The sequence below is a fragment of the Cervus elaphus genome, chromosome 12 (assembly GCF_910594005.1).
Source record: "Cervus elaphus chromosome 12, mCerEla1.1, whole genome shotgun sequence".
Classification (NCBI taxonomy): domain Eukaryota; kingdom Metazoa; phylum Chordata; class Mammalia; order Artiodactyla; family Cervidae; genus Cervus; species Cervus elaphus.
The window spans coordinates 15,642,298-15,662,645 of record NC_057826.1 but is presented as its reverse complement, the minus strand read 5'-3'; the positions used below and the strand labels follow the sequence as shown (position 1 = coordinate 15,662,645).

Below are 20,348 nucleotides of genomic sequence, written 5' to 3'. Positions count from 1 at the left end.
ATTGGATGTGCTCATTAGATGAGTGACTTGATCAGTAGTAACCTGATCTATGTTCTTATAAAATATGACCATTCCTTAAAACTATTTTGATAGGTAATAACTATTTCTTAAAATACTTTTATTTTTGCTTTTATTTTATTGTAGTACAGTTAATCAACATTTTAAAGTAACATTCTTTCTATTCTAAAATGCTTAATCTTTTTTTTTATTTATATCATTAAGATGAATGCTTACTTCACATTCTCTTCTTTCATAATTTCAGAGGACTTTAAGATATCTTTAACTAGTGTGAGGTGATAAGACAACTTGACTTTGGAGGTTTTACTGCCAGTGGCTTTCTGATCAAAGTCATGTTGTTACATGTGAGGTAGATAAGTCTTTTTAGCAAACAGTAAATAATGTGTGAAAATGACAGACATCCTCAAGACACCCATTTAATATTTTGGCTTTTCCAAATTATATGCTAAATAAGAACTCACATTTTAAAGATTTTTAAAAATGATTATATTGATTCCCTTCCTAAATTTTTAAACTTTCTTCTTAATTTCCCTGTAGTCCCAACATGTGTTGTGTAATGTATTTCCAGGGATTAGAAAGGAGTTGAATATTTTTTCCAAAATCCTCTGGAAAGTTGAATTCCTACCATGGTTGATCTGTGTGTCAGCATATTATTTGTTTATTTGTTCAAAAAATATTTATTGATCTCCTACTCCATGCCAAGTAGTGTTCTAGATGCTGAAGATACCACAGGAAAAGCTAAAGAGAGAAAAGTTCCTGCCTTCACTCATTGCTTGTATCTGCTGATTTCATGATTTTTCTTTCATGGATTTGCTTATCAGAAAATCTGTGTTTTATAACGCCACGCTAGATTTGAAGATTAGTATATATTGGTCTCCCCTGCGTCCAAAGATAAAGCCAATCATGGTTATTTATATACAGATATACTTTAGTCTGTGTGGGCATAAGACCATAGACCAAAGACCATAGACCAGGTGACTTAAACCACAGAAATCTATTTCTCACCGTTCTGAAGGCTGGGAAGTTCAAGGTCAATGTGCTGGCGAGGTAGGTTTTGTTCTGAGGCCTCTTCTTTTGGCTTGTAGATGGTCATCGTCTTGCACTGTGCTCTCTGTGCATATTCAGGCAGGGAGAGAGAGAGAACAAGCTCCCTTGTGACTCTTGTTTACAAGGCATTTATCTCATTAGACCAGTGCCTCATTCTCATGTCCTCACCTACTTACCTCCGAAAAGCCCTGTCTCCAGATACCATCACACTGTGTGGGTTAGAGCTTCAGCGTGAATTTTGGGGCAACACAAACATTTAGTTTAACAATGAGAATTGTTGAGAAGCTTCCCTTGTAACTCAGTCAGTAAAGGATCTGCCTGCCACGCAGGAGACCTGGGTTCAATTCCTGGGTCAGGAAGAGCCCCTGGAAAAAAGGAAATGACAGCCCACTTCAGTATTCTTGGCTGGAGAATCCCATGGACAAAGGAGCCTGGCAGGATATAGTCCTTGGGGTTGCGACTTGGACACGGCTTAGCGACTAAACCACTGCCTTTGAGTGTTGCTAAAAATGTCAAAAGTGAGTTGTCAAAAAGCCTTTCCATAGATTGTGTACACAAAGAGGAGAATAAACAATAGTTCCTGACAGTTAGATTTCTTCTGTCTGGTCAGAGTTACGTCTTGGACTCTTAGAGAGACAAATTGCACCCCCATTTCTTGGATTATTCCTTATTCCCACTTGGCTGATTTAGTTATCAGTCATCTTTTTTTTTTTAATAATAGTTTATTTTCACATTTCATACATCTGACTTCCTTTGTTGCCTTTATATTTCTCTGCTCTCATAACGTCAAAATCACTTAAAACTTTTGTTCTCCGACAACCTTCCTGATCATTCAGAAGCTGAAGTCGCCCTGATCATCTTTGGGGATCTATAAGGAGCATGACCCACTGGGGTGCCTCCTTGGAGTACCCAAGGCAGTCATCCTGGATCCCAGTGCCTCCTTGGAGTACCCAAGGCAGTCATCCTAGGTACAAGTCTCTTGAAGTCCAGCAGCTACAGTGTTTCTCAAGTCATAGCCTTGCTCACATTTCTTTTCTGCATCACTGATAACTCTCATTTCAATATTTCCCCCTCAAGTTCTGAAACGTCCCACTGTCCAACTTTGTCATCTGTGACAGGAGATTGTTCATTGTTTTTCTGTCTTATATCTCACTTTTCCTAGCTTTCCTTCCCCAGTGTTAAAAAGAATATATTGACTTCCTGAAATAAACCCATATCTAATCTTACATTGAAGTTATTTTCAGATTTTTCTCCCCTTATCTTTCAAACTGTTAGATTTATGTCAAAACCAAGATTAGGAGTACGTACTAGCTTAGAAAACCATGTGGCATCTTTCTTTTTTTTTTTTGTTTGTGTCTCTTTCAACCCATAGTGTTTTCATTCTATCCTTTTTTCTCTTCTTTTCTTTGAGTTTGCTAGCTTTCATCTGTTGGCCAGGATTTCAGGCTAAGAGATCTGTTACAGAAAATGGGCTTTGAATTTGAGCTTATGCATATTATGAAACGTAATGGTATTGAGGGACTGACTAGAGGGAAGTGAAGAAAGATGATGGCAATACATTTTTGTTTTTCTTTTTTCTTCTCCCTAGCGTTCCCGACCACTGTCCGCCAGCGATGCGGAAATGAAAAACCTTGTGGGCTCAGCACGGGAGAAGGTGCCGGGGAAGTTAGGTGGTTCTGTGCTTGGTCTGTCAATGGAGGAGGTAAAGATGACTCCATTTCAGGCCTTTGTGGGTTAACATAGGGTTCAGTGAAAAGTAGTGATTCATAAATATTCCTGACAGTCCTGTCTTACACTGAACATGGGAGATACAGCCTCTCAAAAAACAGCATCTTAAATGGAATTAATTTCTTCCTTCATGCTTCTTGCATATTCTCGGGTCATAACTCTGTCCTGTAACCACATGGATTACATTTATCAAAATAGGTGCTCATTTTATTTTCTCTTCCTCCATGTAGATCAAAGTTTTACGGAGGGTGAAGGAAGAGAATGATCGGAGAGGTGGATTTATTCGCATATTCCCTACATCAGAGACATGGGAAATATATGGGTGAGGTGACTACCTTTTTTTTTTTTTAATCTGTACTTCAGGTCCAGAGAATTGAATTAATTGTGACATAGTATCATCAGTGCTCTCCATTGGTGCTTTTCTTATTTTAATTATTTGTAACAATATGAATATTACTCCACCGGAGAACTAAAGCTTGAATGATAATTTAATCTACTTGTGCATCATTCCTCCCTTTTTGCTAGTTCCCTGCTTCCTTCCTTGCTAGCCCTCTAACCCAGAGTTAGATACTGTCCTAAATTTTGTGGTTATTATTACCTTGATTTGAAAAAAAATTTTTTTACCCTTTGTATGTGTACATAAATGATATACTGTTTATTTGTAATCATTGTTGAGATCAAGTTTTCATGCAATAAAATGCATCCATTTTAAGTTGGTGATGAATTTTGACAAATATAGCTATCAATTTAATCACCACAATCAAGATACAGAACATCACGTCACCTCCAGATGTCCTCTCGTGCTCCTTCACAGTCAGCGCCTCTCTTTGCCCTGAGCCTCAAATAGCTACGATTAACTTTTCATCACACTGTAGTTTTTCTAGAATTTTATACAAATAGAATCATACAGTATATATTTTTTGATATCTGCATTCTTTTGTTTGGCATAATTTTTTTGAGAATTATCCATGTTGTGTGAAACAGTGGTAGTGCATTCCTTATTATTATTACATACCATTGCATTGTATGAATATAGCGTAGTTTATCTCTTCACCTTTGTGGAACACTTGGATTGTGTCCAGTTTTGGGCTGTTGTGAAGAAAGCTGCTGTTACAAACATTCATGTGTGGATATATGATTTTATGTCTCTTGAATAAATGCCTGGGGGTGGAGTAGGTGGGTCATATGTATGATAAGGGATAAGAGAAAGAACCATTTTACATTTCACCAGTGACGTATGGGAGTTCCACTGGCTTCTTGTCCTTCCTAGCAATTGGTATTGTCAAGCTTTTTTAATTTTAGTCATTCGTGTGTGTGTAGTGTTTCTTTGTAGTTTTAATTTGTTTTTATCTGATGAACAATGATATTGAGCATTCATGTGCTATTGGCCATTTTTGTATCTTTTTTTAATTTTAAATTTTAAGGTTTTTATCTTTTTATTTCTGTGTTGTAAAGGACTCTTGATACAAGTCCTTTCCCAGATATTTACATTGTGAATATTTTCTCCAAGTCTGTGGCTAGACTTTTTATTTTTATAACAGTGGCTTTCAAAATACAGAAATTTTACATGTTAGTGAAGTCCAATTGACTAATTTTTTTTTAAGGTTTTTGCATTTTGTGTTTTCTAAGGTTTTACCAACTCCAAGTTCACAAAGCCTTTTCTCTTTTGTTTTTTTCTAGAAGTTCTATAATTTTGATTTTTATATTTAGGTCTATGATATGTATTGATTCAGTTTTAGTGTATGGTGTGAGGTAAGGGTTGACCCTTCCATATGGATGTCCATTTGTTCCAGCACCATTTTTTGAAATTACTGTATTGAATTTAACTTGGCATCTTTGTTGAAAATTAATTGAAATGTATATGTGTCTATTTCTAGACTTTATTCGGTTTTACTGATCTATGTGTTTGTCTTAATATCTGTAGCTTTATACTAAGTCTTGAAATTAGGTAGTGTAAGTTTTCCAACTTTGTTCTTTTTCAGAAATATTTTGACTGTTTTGTGTCCTTTGTATTTCGAAAGAAATTTTAGAATTTCTTTGTCAGTTTCTATGCTGACTTTTAGTTGGCATTACCTTGAACATGTAGATTAATTTGGGGAAAGTGGATATTTTAACAGTTATTGAATTTTCCAAATCCATGAACATGATATATCTCATTTTCCTATTTGTTTAGAACTTCTTTGCTTTCTTTCTCTTAGCCGTGTTTTATGGTTTTCAGTGTAAATCTTGAACACATTAAACTTATTGCTTAGTGTTTCATGGACATGCTATTTTTAACAGCTTTGTTGAGTTATAATTGATATACAACAAGATTCACATATTCAAAGTGTACTATTTCATAAAGTAACATATGTATGAATCCCTGAAACTACGCACCGCAGTCAACACAGTGAACATACACGTCACTCCCAACTGTGTCTTTGTCCCCCTTTGTAACTCCTCTCTCCTCTTCCTCCTTCCTGCCCTGCCTACTCCTGTAGCTTCTGATCTGCTTTCTGTCAATACAGAGATATTTCCTTTTCCTAGGATTTCATATATAGAATTCTATTGGTTATCCTCTTACTTGCTGATGTTTTTTTTAATCTGGCAAGATTATTTTTTGATTCATACATGTTATAGCATGTATCAGTGGTTTGATTTCCTTTTATTGTCAAGTGGCATTTTGTTAATACGTATATATCAGAATTTGTTTATCCTCTCCTCTTATTGATTAAATGTTGATTAGCATTTAGGCTCCTCCTAGTTTTTTGGTTATGTAAAGAAAGGCTCTGTGAGCATCTGTATAGAAATTTTTGTATAAACATGTGCTTTCATTTCTCTTAGGTAAATACCTACTTGTGGAATGACTGGATCATATCATTGTACATGTTTAACTTTTTTAAGAAACTGCCGTGTGGTTTTACCATTTTGCATTCCTATCATAAATGTATGAGAGCTTCAGTCTCTCCACATCCTCATCACCAGTTGATATGGCCAGTTTAATTTTAGCTCCTCTAGGAGAGGTGTAGTGATAGCTCATGGTTTCACGTGCATTTTCCTAATGATTAGTGATGTTGAGCATGTCTTCATGTACTTATTTGCCATTTGATGATCAGATATTTTGCCCATTTTTAAAATGAATTTGTTTTCTTATAATTGAGCTATGAGAGTTCTTTTTTTTTTTTTTTTGGATAGAATTCCTTTATCAGATGTGTGCTTTGAGAAGATTCCCCCCCACCCCCCAATATGTTGCTTGTCTTCTCATTCTTTAAATAATATCTTTTGAGGAGCAGAGATTTTTAATTTTAAGTCCAATTTTTTTGTTTTAATTACTGTGCTCTGGCATCTAAGAAGTTTTTGCCTATCTCAAGTTTTCTTGTAGATATAGTTTTAAGCTTTACATTTAAGTCTGATCCATTTTGAGTTAATTTTTGTATATGGTACAAGATATGGATCATAGTTCTTTTTTCTTCCAGATGGATATCCAATAGTTTGTGCACCATTTTTTGAAAAGACTACCTTTTGTCCATTGAACTGTCTTTTCACTTTTGTGGAAAACCACTGTTTCTTTACTGTTTATTCTATTCCACTGATCTTTTTGTCTTTGTGCCAATACAGTACCACACTGTCTTGATTACTGTAGCTTTATAAAAAATCTTGTTCTAACTTTGCTCTTTTTCCAGGTTGTTTTGGCTATTCTAGGTCATGTGCATTTCCCTTTGGATTTTAGAATTAGTTTGTCAGTTTCTACGAAAAAGCCTGCTTGGGATTTTGATTGGGATTGTATTGGCTCTCTAGATCAGTTTGAAGAGAATTGACATCTTAACAATATTGAGTCTTCCAGCCCATGAACAAGGTATATTTGTCCATTTATTTAGGTCATCTTTAATTTTTCTCAGCCGTGTTTTGTGGTGTTCAGTGTACAGATCTTTTACATTTTTTTTGTCAGATTTATTCCTAAGTATTTAATATGTTTTGATTCGATTGTAACTGATTTTGTTTTTTTAATTTCAATGTCTGATTGTTTGTTGCTAGTATATAAAAATATAGTTGACTTTTCCATATTGATTGGGGCTTCCCTGATAGCTCAGCTGGTAAAGAGTCTGCCTGCAATGCAGGAGACCCTGGTTCGATCCCTGGGTCGGAAAGATCCGCAGGAGAAGGGATAGGCTACCCACTCCGGTATTCTTGGGCTTCCCTTGTGGCTCAGCTGGTAAAGAATCCGCCTGCAGTGTGGGAGACCTGGGTTAGATCCCTAGGTTGGGAAGATCCCCTGGAGAAAGGAAAGGCTACCCACTCCAGTATTCTGGCCTGGAGAATTCCATGGACTGTGTAGTCCATGTGGTTGCAAAGAGTTGGACTTGACTGAGCGACTTTCACTTTCACGTGTGTCCTGTAATCTTACACTACCCGGGGCTTCCCAGGTGGCGCTAGTGGTAAAAGACCTGGCTGTCAATGTCGGAGATGTGAGAGATGAGGGTTTGATCCCTGGTTCGGAAAGCTCCCCTGGAGAAGGGCAATGGCCACCCACTCCAGTATTCTTGCCTGGAGAATCCCCTGGACAGAGGAGCCTGGCAGGCTACAGTCCATAGGTTTGTACAGAGTTGGACACAAGTGAAGCAACTTAGCATGCACGCACAGAATCTTGCTAAACTCACTTGTCAGTTATTGAAGGTTTTTGGAGATTCCATAGGATCTCCTACCTAGTTGAAAATATTGTCTGTGAATAAAGACAGTTTTCCTTCTTTCTTTCCAATCTGGATATGTTTTAGTGCTTTATTCTTGCTTGATTACATTGGTAAGAACCTCCAGCAGTGTTGAGCAGGACCAGTGAGCAGACATCCCAGTCTGGTTTCTGTTCTTAGGGTAAGCATTCAGTCTTTCATTATTAAGTGTGATGTTAGTGTTAGGTTTTTCGTAGACGCGCTTCATCAGATTGAAGGAGTTCCCTTCTATTTATCTTTTGCTAAAGGGTTTTTATCAGAAATGGATGTTAGATTTTGCCAATTACTTTTTCTGCATCTCTTGACATAATAATATGTTTTTTCTGTTTTGTTTTTTTAATATAGTGAATTGCATCCATTTTTTAATGTTAAACTCAATGTTGCTTTCCTAAATAAACTCCATTTGGTCTGACATGTATCCTTTTTCTAGATTGTTGAATTTGATTTACTAAAATGAGATTTTTACGTCTTTGTTCATAAGAGATACTGATCTGTGGTTTTATTATAATATATTTGGTTTCAGTATGAGGATAATACTGGCCTCATAGAATAAGTTGGAGAGTGTTCTCATCTCTTCAATTTTCTGGAAGAATTTATGGAGAATTGGTATTTTTTATTTCTTGAATGTTTGGTAGAATTCATTAGTGGAGCCATCTGGACCAGAAGTTCAATTTCAGTTTCTTTAACATATACAAGTCTATGCAGATTATCTCTTTCTAGTTGAATGACCCTTGGTAGTTGGTATCTTTTCAAGCATTTGTCCATTTCATATATGTGGTGGTTGTAAGCACAAAATTTTTCCCAATATTCACCTGTCCTTTTAATATTGGTAGAATCTGCAGTGATGTTACTTCTCTCATTTCTGATATTGGTAATTTAATTCTTCTCTCTGTTTATCATATTCAGTCTGGCTAGAGGCTTATCAATTTCATTGATCTTATAAGAGACCCAGTTTTTAGTTTCATTGTTTTCTATTTCTTATACATTGACTTCCTTTCTAATATTGTTTCCTTTCTTTAACTTACCAGGGGACTTCATTTGCTTTTTTTCCCTCCTAGTTTCTCCAGATAGAAGCTGATGTCATTGATATGAGACCCTTCTTTTCTGTTATGTGTTTAAGCACTATAAATTTCCTAAATACTGTTTTTGCAGAGTCCCATAAATTTTGATTGTTGTATTTTTTGCTTTTATTCTGTCTTTGGCCTGTGGACTATTTAGAAGTGCGTTATTTAGTTTTCGGATATTTGAAGTTTTTTTCTAGAGATTTTTCTGTTAATGATTTCCAATTTACTTCTTTTGTACTCAGAAAATGTACTTTGTGTAAGCTGAATCTTTTAAAATGTACTGAGACTTCTTTTATGGTTCAGGATATGACTTGTCCTAGCAAACGTAACATGTACATTGAAAAGAATATACATGCTGCTATTGTTGGGTCTGTTAGGTCAAAGTATTTGACAGTTCATATATTCTCTATTTTTACTAATTTTATCAGTCATCAAGAGTGTATGTTGAAGTCTCCCATTGTAATTGAAACCTTGTCAATTTCTCCTTTTGGTTCTGTCAGTTTTGCTTTTCATGGATTTTGGAACTCTGTCATTAGGTACCTCTGTAATAGATTTGTTATGTTTTCTTCATAAACTGACTTCTTTATTGCCATGAAATGTCCATGTTTATCTTTGATAATGCTGTTTGTCCACAAGTCTGTCTGCTTAATATACTTGCTTTAGCTTTCTTTCTTTCTTTTTTTTAAAGTTTAAGGTGTGTAGTATAATGATTTGACTTATGTCATGGAATGATTATCACAGTAAGTTTAGTGAACATCCATCAGCTCATAGAGACACAAAGTTAAACAGAGAAGAACTAAAAGTAAAACTAAAGAACTCTTAGGATTTACTCTCTTAACAGTTTTTATCTATAGCATATAGAAGTATTAATTCTTTTTACATGTTGTACATTATAACCCTAGTACTTTCTTATCTTATAACTGGAAGCTTGTACCTTTTGACTGCCTGCACCCAGTTTCTCCTCCCCTCACCCTTACCCATTCCAACTTTCTTATGACTAGTGTTTGCATGCCCTATCTTTTGTGTGTGTGTGTGTTACTTTTAATCTCTCTGTGTCTTTACGGTTAAAGTAGATTACTGTCAAAAAAAGGAAGTCCTGCCTCTGTGGCAACCTGGATGAACCTTAAGGGGGATAATGGTAGCTGAAATAAACCAGAACAGCAAATATTGTGTAATCTCACTCATATGTGGAATCTTGATTGAAGAAAAAAAAGTAGAACTGATAGAAACAAAGAGTAGAATGATAGCTGCCATGGGCTGGTGTGGGGAAATGGGAGATGTTGATCAAAGGGTACAAATCAGTTTTAAGATGAATAAACTCTGGGAATCTAATGTACAGCATGGTGATATGATTGGATTTAGATGTGCCACATTACTGTCTATTTTCTTTTTGTCTAATGTGTTCTTTATTCCCTTTTTATTTTCTCCTGTCTTTTTTGGGTTAATCCATTCCTCCTGCTTTTCTGTTGTGCTTTTTTAAAAGTGTGGTTGCTCTAGGGTGACAATATACATCTTTTACTTAGCACAGTGCACCTTGAAATAATGTTACACTATTTCATGTATAATTTAGGAATTTTACAACCAGTATACCTCCATTCTTCCCTCCTGTCCGTTGGACTGTTGTTGTCATGCATTTTATTTCTATTTAAGTTTTAAATACCATAGTGCTTTGGTTATTTTTGCTTTGAACAGTTTAAGGAAATTTAAATATGAGGAAAAGTCTCATAATTATGCATTTGCTATCATTTCTATTACTCTTCTTTCTTTTGTGTTGATCGTGTTTTTATCTGACATCATTTTCTTCCATCTGAAGAACATCTTTTAGGATTTATTTTAGTGCAATCAAGTCTCTCAAGTGTTGTTTATCTGAAAGTCTATCTTATATTTTTAATTTTGAAAGATTTTTTTCGTTGGTTTTAGAGTTCTGGGCTGGCACTTTCCTCCTGATACTTCAAAAGTATTGTCCTGTTGTCTTTTGGCTTGCAGTTTTCTGATTAGAAGCATGCAGTAAATTTTACCTTTGTTCTTTGGTGCATAACGTGGCGCTTTTTCTCAGCTTGCTTTTTAGATGATCTCTTTATAACTGATTCTCAATAATGTGATTATGATATATGCTTTGGTGTCATTTTCTTCATGTTTCTTCTGCTTGAGTTTCATTGAGTTTCTTGGTCTATGGGGTAATATATAGTTTTCCTCAAATTTGGAAAACTTTGGCCATTATTTCCTCAAAATTTTTGTTTGTTTGTTTTTTCCATTTCCCTCCTCTCCTTTCAGTACTATGGTTACATGGCTCTGTTCATTTTTTTATATTCTTTTTCTTTCTTCGTTTTGGATGGTTTTCTGTTTCTGGTTCTCATTTCATTCCTCTTTGAAGGAATTAAATTGTCTGCAGTGTTAAATCTTCTATTAATTCTAACCAATGAAAAGTTTATTTCACATATTTTATTTTACCTTTAGAACTACCATCTGTTTCTCTTTATATCTTATTTTTCTCTTTTTAAAAATTATTTTCATGATTTCTTTTAGACTCATGTGCATATATTATGTTTATAATAGCTGTTTTAAAATCTTGTTCTATTATCTCTGTCATTTCTGAGTCTGTTTCTATTGACTGATTTTCCTTTTGTCAATGAGTTGTATTTTTTCTGTTTCTTCATATGTACAGTGATTCTTTTAAAACTGAATGTTTTAACTGCACATTGTAAATGTTGTATGCTTGAGTTTGCATTTTATTGCTTCTTTAAAGCCCGTTGAAAGTTTTTTTAGACCAGACACTTAAGTTACTTGTAGATCAGCTTAATCTTTTTCAGGCTCATTTAAAAGTGTTTTTATGGTTTGTTTACAATAGCTTTTTGTCTAGGTCTAGGATAATTCCACTCCGGAAGACTCTTTGGGGGTGTCTGTTAAATGAGCCCCCATGTTCAGTGAGATCTCTCCATTCTGGCTGGTGGGAAGTCAGATCATTTGGCAGCCTTGTGTGACCTCTGGGAAGGATTCAGCTCACACTTTCTCCTTAATGTCTTTACTGTGACAGTTGCTCCTCGCACAGCCTGTGCACCGCTTCACCCTGTGCCCGAGTAGATCTGAATTCAGCCAAAGATTCAAAGGCTCCTTTGTGATGACTTTTCTTGTTTGTTTGTTTTGATTTCTTCTTATGTATAGCTTCTTCCTCTCCAGGACATTGCTTTGAAAATTCTAGCACTTCTAGAACTTTGATCTCTGTCTTCTCAACACAGAGACTCTTGGATTTTCCTTGAACTCCTTCTCTTTCTGTATTGTCTGGAATTGCCTCTAGGTGGGAAGGTGGAACAGTCAGGGGGCTCCCTTCATTTATTTCCCCTTTCAGGTATCATGGTCCTGCACTGCCTATTGTTTCATGTGTGGAAACAGTTGTTTCATATATTTTATTCACTTTTCTAGCTGTTTATGGTGAAAGAGCAAATCTTACAACAGTTATCATCTCATATATAGAAACAGAATTCTGTTGTGTAGCTTGTATTGCTTTTGAACTTTTTCCTTTAAAAATGACATGCTTTATGTATTCTTCCTTTTTTCATTCAATATTATGTTATTAAGGTTTATTTTGTTATGTGTAGCTTTTGAAGTCATTCATTCTTTTTCAGTGCTTTATTCTATTCTTCCATGAATTTATATTGTTGTTAAATTTCCCATTCTCTTGTTGATGGTATTTGATGGCTTTCTGGTCTTTTTGCTGTTAAAGACAGCTGTGCTCTAAATATTACAATGTGTGTCTCCTAGGTATATATCTAGGAATGGAGTGTATCTAGGGCAATAAGATAAGTGAATGTTCAACTTTAAGATAATGCTAAAAAAAGAAGGTAATGCTCAATTGTTTTCCGAAGTAACTGTGTAAATTTATACTCCTATCAGCAGTGCCTAGGAAGGAGGCCCTGTTGATCTGTATATTCTGTAATATGTGGTACTGTCAACTTCTTAATTTTTGTCAAAATACTGAATGTAAAATGGTATCTTATTTTAGTCTTGATTTGCACTTCTCTGATTACTAGTAAGATTGAGACCCTCTGTACTTTATGAGTAACATTTTTCTTCCTCTGATTGTCTTTTGATCTAGTTGGGCTATTACTGAATCTAAGTATAGATTACCTACACCTTAAAGGAGTAAAAGACCTGTTTCCTGTCTGTTTTCTTTTGGAAATGCAGCTGTTCACAGAGAAATCTTTTTATCTTGCAAAATATTCTACCCACATATTTTAGTTACACCTTATAAAGACCCAGGAATTCAACAGAAAGATACTGCTTGGCTTTTCAAAATTAATAGAAGTTTATCTTTTGATATGTTTTTGAAGAGTTTGAACAGTTGCAGTTCCTAGAAAACGTAGCTTTTAATTAATGAAAGTGGAATCCTCTACTCTTGACTTTTCGAGAGACAGTACCCTAACCTGAGTGCCTTTTTCTCAGGAACCAGTTACAGGTAATGTTCCGATCTCCTAGGGAGTCCAATAATGACACCTTCCTTTAGTAGTTTGGTTTTGAACCAATGAGAAGACAAAGACTAAGATAGATGGAGGCCAAAATATCACTTTCCAATACTGATAAACTCTAGGTCCAGAGACTTGATCTTATCTGTTTACAAGCAAATGCGCTTTCTGTTGGCCCTCAGAGTTGGACAGATTTACACACCCACTTTCAGACGAGGTTAGACTGAGCTGGGCATCAGGAACACCTGACCCACAGAGCAGCAGAGGGTATGTGCTTCCCGAGGAGAGATTATCCCCCCGGGAAATCAGGGAGATGCTTGTTGAACTTTTCCTGAATTACCGGTCCAGTAAATCACTCCCCCTCTCCTGGGGACCTCTGAGAAAAGTGAAAGAGAGCACCAAGAATTTTAAACTAATTGAGCTAGCTTCATGTAGCGTGGGAAAGATGCACTTACCTGCTAACAAATATTCCTTTTTCATTAGTGTATGTTTATTGAATATCAGCAAGTACCTAGCAGCGTGCTTGGTGCTTTGAGTGTGAAACGTGTTAGTTGGGATCTCTGTCCTTTGAGAGTTAGCAGTATGATTAGAGAGAACTTCTTTATACATGTAATAGAAATAGCTCATATTTGTATTGCTCCTTGTAACTATAATATACTTTATACACACCTTCCTGGTGGCTCAGATGGTAAAGAATCTGCCTGCAATGCAGGAGACCCAGGTTCAATCCCTGGGTCAGGAAGATCCCCTGGAGAAGGAAATGGCAACCCACTCCAGTACTCTTGCCTGGAGAACCCCATGGACAAAAGAGCCTGGCAGGCTGTAATCCATGGGGTCTTGAAGATTCAGACACGACTGAGTGACTAACACTCACTCACTTACACACATCATTGTTATTCCCATTTTAATGATAAGGAAAATAAGGCCTAGTAAAGTAACATGACTTGTCCACAGTCACGCAGTGGGACTTGATTCAGGTGTTTTGACTCCAGATCCTACTTTTCCCTGCTGTATCATGCTGCTTTCCAAGAAGAGAAAGTTTATTCTACGAGACAGCGTATGACAGGTCCCTCTGGCATGCAGTGAAGGCGGAGGAGGAAGGCCAGGACAAAGGCACCTCTGCAGACTTGCAGCAGTCCTCTCAGGGAAGGCTTCGTGAGGCACAGTGAACTTGAGCTGCTTCTTGAAGGGTGGATTATGGATAAGTAAGGAGGGTGTGAGGAGAAGGTGTCCAGACAGAGGCAAAAGTGTCAGTGGGAAGTGGGTATGAGAGGGTTCTAGGAGACTTGTCTGGACTTTCGGACCTCTTTGGGGAACTGTGTGGAGAAAGGGTGAATGAACGGATGGTATAGATGACCCAGCTTTTGAAATCTTGAAAGAGAAAGTGTATGCCTCTAGCAGTTGGCATCATGGAGCCATTGAAGCCTCTGGAGAAATAAGATGATTGAAACAGTCTGTCAGTATTTTCATGCCCTTCACGCAGCTTCCATTCCCAGTGTCATTTGACCTCATTTCTAGGTATCTGTGATTTTTGGTGGTGGTTTCATTTTCCAGTTTTATTTTCTGAATTTAGTATACAGGCTTTTATTAATTCAAGAAATCCTGCCTTTTCTTCCTTTTTATTATTATTAAGTCATCTATATTATTTTCTTTTATTGTATTTTCTGGTATTTTAGTTTTTTTATCATTTTAATTTGAGCAACTATCTCCTCCTTTGTCACATTAGAGACTATATATATATATTTTTTTTTAGAAAACCTGTCACTTTTGTGGTTGATTTGTGTTTTATTTTTCTATATTTTTCCTCTTCAGCTAAGCTTTAAGAAATAACCAGTTCCTTTCTTTGTCTTTTAGGTCCTACCTTGAACACAAGACCTCCATGAACTACATGCTGGCAACACGTCTCTTTCAAGACAGGTGGAGATTTGCTAATCTTATAAATTTAGTAGGACTAGATCACAAAATTAACAGAAAGTAAATGCAAACAAAGAAAAGAGGTTTTATAAAAGTCTTCAGTAATATTTGATAGAAAGAGCTTTATGGAAAAACACAACATAAAACCTCATTTTTTTTAGAACTCATTAACTCTCAGCACTTTGTAATATTTCTAGACGCTACAGATTAAACCGTAAAGACCTTAACACATATCCTAAAATTTTTCCTCTTTAAAGGAAGGCCCTTACTCAATGCCTTTTTGCTTTAGACACACTTATCACAGACATGATTATCTGTCTTTCTAGACTAGACGAGATTAAAGGATCAGATTAGAAAAGCTACAGGAGAGGTGGTAATTCACAAAATAAATACAGTGAGAGTTGTAAGAAATGACAACTGATAACCTCAATACAAGGGAAAATAGGGCAGAAATGATGGAAAACAGACACCGGAATTCAAAAAGAACAGCAGTCAGGGACTGCTTAGTCCCACATACTTCTGTTGCCCCCGAGACATAACTGCATTGCAGTACAGTTCAGTAATTGACCAACAAGGAACCTTAGGTATTTAAAGAAGTCTGTATTATTTTCAAGGTATGTGTGCTTTTTTTGTGGAATTCTTAAAAATAGGTATCCAGATTTCAGCCACTTCTTGTGATTTCATTATCCATCATCAGGAACTGTATAGGATTTCCAGTTTCTCTCTGTAAATTTGTGGTTATTACCATTGATTAAGTAATTACACTGTGTAGCTTCCAGTGAAAGAGACCTTGAGATTTACTTGGACAGTATAGAAACTCAGTTCTTTATATGTAACCTGGTCCCAGTTCCCCACCTGCTACCTCCTCCCTGGAAATTTTTACAAGCCTTCTTTATTGTTCCAGTTCAGACGCTATGCTAAGATTTGTTCTGGTGTGTTACTTTTCAGTATTTTGCTTTTGCAGTGGATGAATCCTTTCAGTCTGAAGGTTTAAGTCTTTTAAACTGTGGGAAATATTCCCCTTATCCTGTCTTTCCTGGGGACCTTCTGTTAGATGAAATTTGGATCTTGTGCTATATCCTCCATATTTCTTTACTTTTTTCTCATACTTTTGATCTCATTGTCTCTTAGCTTTAAATTCTTAGAGATTTTTTGAGCTTTGTCTTCTAAAAATTCTAAATTGATCTTTTTAGCCTTACCTATCTTGTTACTCAATACCAGCACTGAAGAGGATTGTTTGATCTACTTCTTTTTATTTTGGCAAGTACGATTTTAACATTTAAGAGCTGTTTTTGCTTTCTGACTAGTTTTCATAGTTTATGGATGTAATATTAAATTGGTTCTGGTACCAGTTCCAATGTGGAGGAGGTAGGCAGTTTTGCCTACAGCACCAAGCAATTGCAACCTGCTGTTGTTGAGAATTCAGTTCAGTTCTGACACTATCTACTTGGAGATCACATCAGATTCCAGTTTAATGGTCCAGTCCTACAAGATTCTATCCCCCCGCCAGTCCCCCCACCTTACTTTATATGCTAATCACAACCCAGGTTGTTACCTTTATTTCTGACCTACTGGCTGCATATAAGAGATTTCCATGACCCCTTCTGTGCTGGGATATTCAGAAGAATATTCAATTCATTGGATCACCAGTTTATTATAAAAGGGTATATGTAACTCCTGAACAGCCAGATGGAAAAGACACTTAGGGCCCTCTCCAGGTGCACCATTCTCTCCACTTCTCCACAGGCTCACCAACTTGGAAGCTCTCTGAACCCCATACTTCTAGGTTTTTATGGGGGCCGCATGACATAAGAGTGATTGATTAAATCATCAACTGTTGGTAATTGAACTCTATCTCTAGCACCTCTCCCCTCCCAGAAAGACAGGGGGATGAGACTGAAAGCTTCAGCCCTCTCATCACAGGGCTGATGCCTCTGGCGACCAGCCCCCATCCTGAAGTGATCCAGTTCAGTTCACTTCAGTTCAGTTGTTCAGTCGTGTCCAACTCTTTGCGACCCCATGAATCACAGCACACCAGGCCTCCCTGTCTATCACAAACTCCCGGAGTTGACTCAAACTCATGCCCATTGAGTCGGTGATGCCATCCAGCCATCTCGTCCTCTGTCATCCCCTTCTCCTCCTGCCCCCAATCCCTCCCAGCATCAGGGTCTTTTCCAAAGAGTCAACTCTTCACATGAGGTGGCCAAAGTATTGGAGTTTCAGCTTCAACATCAGTCCTTCCAATGAACACCCAGGACTGATCTCCTTTAGGATGGACTGGTTGGATCTCCTTGCAGGCCAAGGGACTCTCAAGAGTCTTTTCCAACACCACAGTTCAAAAGCATCAATTCTTCAGCACTCAGCTTTCTTCACAGTCCAACTCTCACATCCATACATGACCGCTGGTAAAACAATAGCCTTGACTAGACGGACCTTTGTTGGCAAAGTAATGTCTCTGCTTTTTAATATGCTGTCTAGGTTGGTCATAACTTTCCTTCCAAGGAGTAAGTGTCTTTTAATTTCGTGGCTGCAATCACCATCTGCAGTGATTTTGGAGCCAGGAAAAATAAAGTCTGACACTGTTTGCACTGTCTCCCCATCTATTTCCCATGAAGTGATGGGACCAGATGCCATGATCTTAGTTTTCTGAATGTTAAGCTTTAGGCCAACTTTTTCACTCTCCTCTTTCACTTTCATCAAGAGGCTTTTTAGTTCCTCTTCACTTTCTGCCATAAGGGGTGTCATCTGCATATCTGAGGTTATTGATATTTCTCCCGGCAATCTTGATTCCAGCTTGCGCTTCTTCCAGCCCAGCGTTTCTCATGATGTACTCTGCATATAAGTTAAATAAGCAGGGTGACAATATACAGCCTTGACATACTCTTTTTCCTATTTGGAACCAGTCTGTTGTTCCATGTCCAGGTGTAACTGTTGCTTCCTGACCTGCATACAGGTTTCTCAAGAGGCAGGTCAGGTGGTCTGGTATTCGCATCTCTTTCAGAATTTTCCACAGTTTATTGTGATCCACACAGTCAAAGGCTTTGGCGTAGTCAATAAAGCAGAAATAGATGTTTTTCTGGAACTCTCTTGCTTTTTCGATGATCCAGCAGATATTTGCAATTTGATCTCTGGTTCCTCTGCCTTTTCTAAAACCAGCTTGAACATCTGGAAGTTCACAGTTCACGTATTGCTGAAGCCTGGCTTGGAGAATTTTGAGCATTACTTTACTAGCGTGTGAGATGAGTGCAGTTGTGCGGTAGTTTGAGCATTCTTTGGCATTGCCTTTCTTAGGGATTGTAATGAAAACTGACCTTTTCCAGTCCTGTGGCCACTGCTGAGCTTTCCAAATTTGCTGGCATATTGAGTGCAGCACTTTCACAGCATCATCTTTCGGGATTTGAAATAGCTCAACTGGAATTCCATCACTTCCACTAGCTTTGTTCATAGTGATGCTTTCTAAGGCCCACTTGACTTCACATGCCGGGATGTCTGGTTCTAGGTGAGTGATCACACCATTGTGATTATCTGAGTCGTGAAGATCTTTTTTGTACAATTCTTCTGCGTATTCTTGCCACCTCTTCTTAATATCTTCTGCTTCTGTTAGGTCCATACCATTTCTGCCCTTTATTGAGCCCATTTTTGCATGAAATGTTCCCTTGGTATCTCTAATTTTCTTTAAGAGATCTTTAGTCTTTCCCATTCTGTTGTTTTTCTCTGTTTCTTTGCATTGATCGCTGAGGAAGGCTTTCTTTCCTCTCCTGGCTGTTCTTTGGAACTCTGCATTCGAATGGGAGTATCTTTCCTTTTCTCCTTTGCTTTTTGCTTCTCTTCTTTTCACAGCTATTTGTAAGGCCTCCTCAGACAACCATTTTGCCTTTTTGCAAGGACTTTCTATAAGTCACCTCATTAGCATGACAAACGATGCCTTTACCACTCATCACTTAGACATTTTAAGGGTTTTAGGAGCTCTGTGCCAGAAACAGGAATGAAAACCAAGTAAATATATATATATTTCTCACTATAAATCACAGTATTACAAATATGTTTTTTTAATCTCTCTAGCATAATTACTGAAAGTTCTTTTCTGTTTTTTGCACTATTTTGAATTCTTCTGGATTATTTCTCCTTGTTTATCTCATTCTTTCTAGTTTATGCTCTTATATTTCCTGAAACATCTGGTGATTTCTAATTGTCCAGTCATATTTATAAGTAACGGACTGTTTGCTTAGGGTTGGTAATTTGCCTGAGTTTCCGTGAAGGTTGTGTCAGTCTGTTTCTGAACTGACCTGGTGTCTATGCTTGAGGCTAGATTGCTCTGTGAGCTTCTTGTGAGGGAGAAGAAAGGTAGAACAGGCAATCTGGAAGCCACTACCAAAATTAGGAAGCATCCTTTCAGGGGAGAGCGTAACAGTGAGAACATTTGAGATATAATAATATATGTGCTTTTTTTATTAACATATTCAGTAATGTGTTAATAGTAGTAGGCCTAGCAGTGGGTCTAACAACCACCATAATTTAAAAAGTGTGGTAAGTGTTGGCAATATTTTGAGATCCCTGGAACAATTCTAAAGTAACATGAAAAAAATGTGTTATTTCTTTTGGTAACAAAATCGTACTTACACTACTGTAGATGATCCCCTACATGTATATGATGCTGAATTTCTGTTAGAGGATTAATTTTTTTTTTTCCCATCCAAATTGATATCCTTCTTGACTTCTTTCTTTAGGCTCTTGTAGCAACTCATGCTTATAAAGCATTCTAAAAACTATGATTCAAAAAACATGAATTTCTGTTTAGCAAAGAAAGGCCCTTATGATTTACTCTTCTACCTTTTTAGCCTAATCTCCACTTTTCAGTAGCAACCCATGGCTAATTAGACCATATCTACTGCTCTTTCATGCCTCCTTATCCTTACATTCCATTGGAATTCCCGTACATTCCCTTGGAGTGGCCTTCAGTTTACCCTGAATTCTTTTTCTAGCTATGTCATTCATCCTCTTACTCAGGCTAGAAGGAAATTCTCCCAGCCTTTCTTATCCCTCCATCGGATTTAGATCGCCATATTGTACGTATTGTATTATAATTGACAGTTAGTACTAACTACTCTTGTCTACTTTCAAGTTGGCTTTTAAGAATAGGTACTTGGTTATATTCTTCTTTGACAGTATCGAAACCTACCACGAAGCAAGCACACAGACACACAAACATACATTAAAAAAATGAAATTATGTTTGTTACAAACCTTACATCTTCCATTAAATCTGTTCTCTTCAATCTGAATTCATGTTTTCTCTCTTGCAAATCCTATTGTATTATTGTCAGAACTACTTTCAAACTAATTCTCTAATCATTTCATTTCATACTTGGTTCATTTTGTCTGCCTTCCCTGTCCCGCCCCTTCATCCTCCACTGA

General features: G+C 36.9%; 1 protein-coding gene across 14 annotated transcripts in view; it reads left to right on the top strand.

Annotated features, from left to right (window-relative positions):
* TTLL5 (tubulin tyrosine ligase like 5) overlaps positions 1–20,348 on the top strand; it is a 307,882-nt gene that overhangs the window by 76,181 nt on the left and 211,353 nt on the right. For 13 of the 14 annotated variants that reach the window (XM_043920806.1, XM_043920805.1, XM_043920814.1 and 10 more), the window contains 3 exons: positions 2,654–2,767; positions 3,024–3,115; positions 14,875–14,937. In XM_043920806.1, the coding sequence (XP_043776741.1) occupies positions 2,654–2,767; positions 3,024–3,115; positions 14,875–14,937 (269 nt within the window). The remainder of the gene's footprint in view (positions 1–2,653; positions 2,768–3,023; positions 3,116–14,874; positions 14,938–20,348) is intronic. The other variant, XM_043920811.1, reaches the window with a different exon arrangement.